The sequence below is a fragment of the Adiantum capillus-veneris genome, chromosome 25 (assembly GCF_014529385.1).
Source record: "Adiantum capillus-veneris isolate H3 chromosome 25, ASM1452938v2, whole genome shotgun sequence".
Taxonomy (NCBI): Eukaryota; Viridiplantae; Streptophyta; class Polypodiopsida; order Polypodiales; family Pteridaceae; genus Adiantum; species Adiantum capillus-veneris.
Window position 1 is genome coordinate 31,952,594 of NC_140955.1, and position 5,651 is coordinate 31,958,244.

The window sequence follows — 5,651 nt, forward strand, 5'->3', positions numbered from 1 at the left end:
CTTAAGCTCACTGTCGTAGAGTCTTCTTCTTTCGTTTCCTAAGGCTGGGGGGGCGTTTCCTGCAAGACAGTTACTGTTCCATACTCATACAATATTTGGCGGCTGGCCTATGATATAACCAAACATACTTACCCTGCATCACTGATACGACACTCCAAAAATTGGTGATAATAGCCAAATCCATGTGCAATCTTTTACAGAAAACTTTTGAACTGCAACCAATATAAAATTGTTGAGAGTACCTCGTTTATTTTCCCTCAATGGTATTCAGCATGCTTGGGAATCTCAGTCATACCAACGCTGCAATTTCATATCCAAAAGTGCTTGTCGCAAGAAAAATTTGTGATTCGTAGCACAAAAGGCCATAGATCGCTGATACCAACATTACTATGAATTTACATCTCCTTCATATCATGAAGCTGCATGAGGAGTTGAAAATGACCCACGTAAAAGACTATCATTCTCTTGATTTCTTGCTAATTGATGGCATTGCACGAACATTGAACTAAGTGGAAGCTCATTTCCGCTTGCCTTGAAAACAGGACCTTTAATCAATAAAGAAAGTGCCATGAGTATGGAAACAAGACAATGTAGGGAAAATTGTTTTATTTGTCAAATTATTTGCACAGCCAAACCTCATACACAGAGGCATGCAACTTTGGAGGTTGCAGATACACAATTCTGGCTAAAGCTTTGACTGAAGGTCAACAATTGCGAATGTACAAAAATACATGCCTCTACTAAGGACTGCTGCATTGGCTTGGTTTACAAACCTTATTTGGATTCTTCCCCTGCCAAGATTTGTCTGAACACTTGACACCATAGGCCAGCTTAGGAGGATGAGCTGACTATTTTACCATCAACTAACCATTCATCTTGAAAACTATAGCTTCAATACAATATGTGTCACATATATCACCCTCTTCGTGATACTCTATTCCAGCCCGCCGATTTTACCATGCATGCTGCACTACACATATGATACAAATTACCATTGTACAAGAAGCTGGGCAGTGGCAGAAGCCGCTTCTCTCACAGCTCCAATCAACCTTGCTAGTTAAGTGCAATCACCAAAAATTAAACAACAGTGCCGTCTTTGATTGTCGAATTTTTCAAAATCACTGTAATGCCTGAACGAATGTAGAATCCATCAGCTGACCGGTCACCCTCCTCAACATTCTGGCATGGCATCGCATTTCCTCATCAGATCTAAAACTGTTCCAACTATGTACATGATGGAGGACATGAAAACACCCTTACCTCAGAATTTGCCAAAAACACATTTTTGCCAATTCTTGCATTTTTGTCAATAATGCAATTCCTGCAATTGGGAATAAAATTTTCAGGGAAAAGTAAGTTGCAGAAAGATCTTGTGTCCCCTCGAACCAATCATGGACATGCCCCCCCACATTATTTTTGAGCTTTGTGGTCATGATTCAACCTCAGGTGATGAGATAATCCTGCCAACACCAGCTCAAAGAAAGGACTCATTTAACAAAGTAAACACTACCTGATTTTCGAATTTTCACCAACTCCAACTGGCACCTTTCCTTGAGCAAGAAGAGCCGCTCGTTCAGCATCCGTTTCATAATAATCAGCACCAAGCATGACAGTATCCTAAAAAACAGAACTCAGTTGATTTAACACTTCCAATGCGAGCATGTTACAAGCATTGACATCCCTTATACATGCCTTTAATTCTGCACCATTCTCAATGCGTGATCGAATGCCCACAATGGAGTGCTCCACCGAACATTCCCTCAAAAAGCACCCATGTGAAACTATTGATTCCACTATCTGTTACACAAACAAAAACAGATCTACAGGCTGCCAGCGTACCAAGGATTCAAGCAGACATACAAACCTTGCAACTATCGACTTTGGTAGGTGGAAGATAGCGTGGCGATGTATATATGGGCTTGGCAGCATCATAGAAGCTGAACTTTGGTGGCTGCATTAAGACATCAGATACCGAGTCACTACCAGCACATGATTAAAGCTGTAGTTGCACCTGCCACCACATCCTAGCCACATAAAGTGGTGAAGAGTACACTTGTACCTGAGCAGTCAGGGCCAGATTTGCTTCATAGAAAGATCGGATTGTTCCAATGTCCTCCCAATATCCATCAAACAAGTAAGCCTTTGGAGTCAATACAAGAAAGGTAATCAATGTCTAATGGTGGCTCATTTGAAATACTAATGAGGTAAGAAACACATCTACCAACTCTGTGGACCATTAAATTTTCCCTTGGTATTCGAGCCTACAACCACCGTTTAGCGCCCCCCCCTTGCATTTCAACTCTGCATACATAGCAACAGCTCACATTTCGGGCTTCAAGTACCTTAACATTGCATTCCTTTGCTGAAGCAGGTATTATTTCTGAGCCAAAGTCATTCGCTGTTGGATAACGCCATCTGTGAGAAAAAAAACTCTGATTCCTTAAGTTATTGCTAAGACGTGATGACACGCAATTGGTAATACCATGAGCTCTTACCTCAGAAGCTTCAAAAGAATATCTTTTTTGAACACATAGACTCCCATGGATGCAATGTACGGTGTTTTCTTTGCCTCTTCTGGAGATAACCCTAAGACAGTAGTGTCAACTTCCTGAAATTGGATGGCTTCGAGATAAGATTCCTCACAACAATGCTAAATGCCCTACACACAGCCATGAGAGAATTTTACCATTGCTTTCAGATCATCTCCTTTAGGCTTCTCGGAAAAATATAAAACACGGCCTTTGCTGTCAATTTTCATCAGACCATAATCTGAAGCTCGACTGCAGCAGGAATGTATGAATGTAACTAAAATGCAGAAAATACCAACCAAACATATTACAGACTCTAGAGACGAATCAAGAGAGCTTCACTCTTTTATCTTTCACATATTTACCTTGAAAAACTGTGTGAGTTTAGAAGAACGTTCATTCATTTCCTAAGAAAATTAAATAAATAAGAGGCACTTCATAAGGCACCTATCGTCAATGGGTACACACGATATCGTTATGTCAGCATCACTATCCTTGTGCTTCTGCAAAGGTCAACATATACAGAAAGTACATTAGCCACCTTCCAGGAGTAGATTTCCCAGCCTTCGAATTTATACTGATTCACACTTCGATGAGTAAATAATGAAAACATGGCATGATTGAAGGCTAACCTGGACGAAGTCCATGTAATCCATACGATATAGGTGATCTCCTGAAAGGATCAGGACATGCTCAATTTCTGTATTCTTGGCATCCTGTAGAGAGCCAGGAATAGATTGTGAACAGCATCAAGATAAGCTGCAAAAGCTGTGTCCTTGCGAAGAATTACTCCTCAAAGCCTACCCTCAAGTGGCGTCCCGTGCACTCAAACAGGCAAAAAATCTAGCTTCAAACAAACCTCAAATAACCATGTGAACTGTCGCACAGCATCCGCTGTGCCCTGGAACCAGCTCATTCCTGCCTCTCCAGGTCTTTGAGTAGCTGCCAACACCTGAAAAGGTCTCTTCTTAGCACAATGCCACTAACATCTTCAGCGCATGAATTCAGTTAAGACAGACATCTCTTCTTTCAAGACAAATACCTCGACAAAGCCATCACCAAAGTTCACACCATTGCCAAAGTTGTAAGTCCGTGCAAGGTGCCGATTTAATGAAGCAGAATTGAATTGTGTTAAAATAAAAACTTTCTTAATCCCAGAGTTGATGCAGTTGCTCATGGGCACATCAATCAACCTGTATGCACCCCCAAGAGGTACCTGTTGGACAAGTGAATGAGAAACTCTTATCTCACGTATGCTACAATATAGTGTACAAAATACCCACTGCTGGCTTCGCACGTCGCTTTGTAAGAGGAAACAACCGTGTTCCCGCACCACCACCCAAAATGATGGAAACAACCGTCCTTGGGTCAACACGAGGCTTCTCTGCAGAAGTGGCCTGCAAGGAAACGCAACATGCCTTATACAGAGTTGGACGGACTTAACATAGGCTATGTTTACATTCAGAAGCAGAATATATATACATAAATCTCCGTGCGCAACTCACAAAGCGAATCCCTGGGTGCGGGTCAGAGCAAAACAAACCATATTTCTGATTTGCATGTACTCTCGGCCATACTGATCGAGCATAAGAAACCCTTACAAATGTACAAAGCTATTAAAAACATGACCCTTGAATGAATAATCGCTTTGGATACTTGTGGCACTGGCATTACAATAACAGCATTCCATCAGTAAGTAAACGCTTCGGGGCAGTCCAGTACGTGTCCTATGGAAAAAGGTACCATGAATATCCAACAATACAAATTCCCATTTCCCCTATATAAACCATTAGAGGCGGAATGCAAATTCCCATTTCCCCTACGTAAACCATTTGAGGCGGAATGCAAATGTTGAAGTGTAGCAGACCTTGTCAATCTCCTCTTCGCTAAGACTCTCCGTTTCTGTATCCAGTTTGATCCTCCCTCACCCAAATTGCAGCATCGGAAAGCACAAAGAACCAGTAGCACAAGTATGAGCATGTAAATGCAAGCTGATTGAGCAAACAATTGGCATGGCTTTCGGCCATGCATTCATCGCTGACAACCTGAGAGAGGGCCTAACCGGTGTCACATATGCCTTCCAAACGCATAGGCTGCAGCACAATTAATTATAATTGAAGGTTGTAACAACAGTCCGATTATTACGTGGCACTGTGCAACGTCAATCTAGTTACACAATGCCGGGCTCTAATCTGCAAGGGAAATTCTGATACGGCAAGGAGAGAGACTAATCTCATTCCAAGTCATTTTGATGAGCAATGGTGTATACGGCTTTGTCACTGCCTGCTAGTCTGGCGATCATTTTTCTCAAAATTGAGAGCTTGCATTTCACCATAGTTAAGAAATGCATACAGGATATTAATACAAGCCATACTATCTAGAATGCATTCAGATTATACGGCACCAGCAATCGCATGAAGTTTAACAGCAACACAATACCACATTAAGCTGCTGTGCCAACTCTGGTAAAGTAGAAGTTGATGAAGCCAACACCCGACATAACTGGTGTTGGCGAGACTGCTGCTGTCCTCCAGCGCTCAACGAAGGAGATGAAGACGAGGTATGACGGGCCGAAAGTAAGGAAGTCCCCAGGAAGGAGGAAGAGGATGAAGCAGATGAGCTGCAAAAGAAAGGCGAAGAAAGAAGGACAGCCGCTTCAGCAGACGCCATCCCGGTCTAGAGGGCGAGGAAAGACAATTATTTTCAGTTGGTATGGCGAAGACGGCGGAAGTGGCAGAAGCGCAGGACGGGAGGGTACAGCTTGAGAGAAGAGAGTTCCTGCGGACGTCGAGAGGCGAGCTGAGCTTTTAGAGTGAGAAAGCAGAAGAAAAAGAAAAGGAAGCTATGGAGCCTGGAAGCTCCTGCGGTATCTAGGCTAGCGCAAGCTTGCCGTGAGTACACCAAAGCACACTCACATGTGCACATCTTCAGATTTTGTTTGAGAGACCACCCACCTCACCGATTCTATCCTTGATCCAGGCCGTTGATTCTGCCATCCAACGGAGACCTGCCCTCCAGGAGCCGTATTTCACGTTGGATGCAAATCTTTTATTTTTCATTTGCTACTCAATTTGTTGCAATGAGGGGCTCCTGTTCCTCGGCTTTCCAGTTTCAACCTTTCAA

General features: G+C 42.8%; 1 protein-coding gene across 1 annotated transcript; it reads right to left on the reverse strand.

Annotated features, from left to right (window-relative positions):
* Window positions 1-844: 844 nt before the first annotated feature.
* Window positions 845-5,339, reverse strand: LOC147424664 (glucose-1-phosphate adenylyltransferase large subunit 3, chloroplastic/amyloplastic-like). Its single transcript, XM_086500857.1, has 15 exons — window positions 4,968-5,339; window positions 3,812-3,925; window positions 3,571-3,744; window positions 3,388-3,480; window positions 3,161-3,244; window positions 2,976-3,031; window positions 2,687-2,780; window positions 2,496-2,608; window positions 2,343-2,415; window positions 2,060-2,140; window positions 1,865-1,951; window positions 1,693-1,797; window positions 1,511-1,617; window positions 1,261-1,321; window positions 845-1,179 (listed from the first exon to the last, which is right to left on the reverse strand). The coding sequence occupies exons 1-15, from the start codon at window positions 5,196-5,198 to the stop codon at window positions 1,078-1,080; spliced, it is 1,575 nt and encodes a 524-aa protein (XP_086356983.1). The 5' UTR covers window positions 5,199-5,339; the 3' UTR covers window positions 845-1,077.
* Between the last annotated feature and the right edge of the window lie 312 nt (window positions 5,340-5,651).

Coding starts and splice junctions, on each gene's coding strand:
- LOC147424664 (XM_086500857.1), bottom strand. CDS start 5,198: ATGGCGTCTGCTGAAGCGGCTGTCCTTCTTTCTTCGCCTTTCTTTTGC. Junction 3,245..3,387: donor AGTTCACATGGTTATTTGAG/GTTTGTTTGAAG, acceptor GGCTCTCTACAG/GATGCCAAGAATACAGAAAT. Junction 1,798..1,864: donor CCAAAGTCGATAGTTGCAAG/GTTTGTATGTCT, acceptor TTTGTGTAACAG/ATAGTGGAATCAATAGTTTC.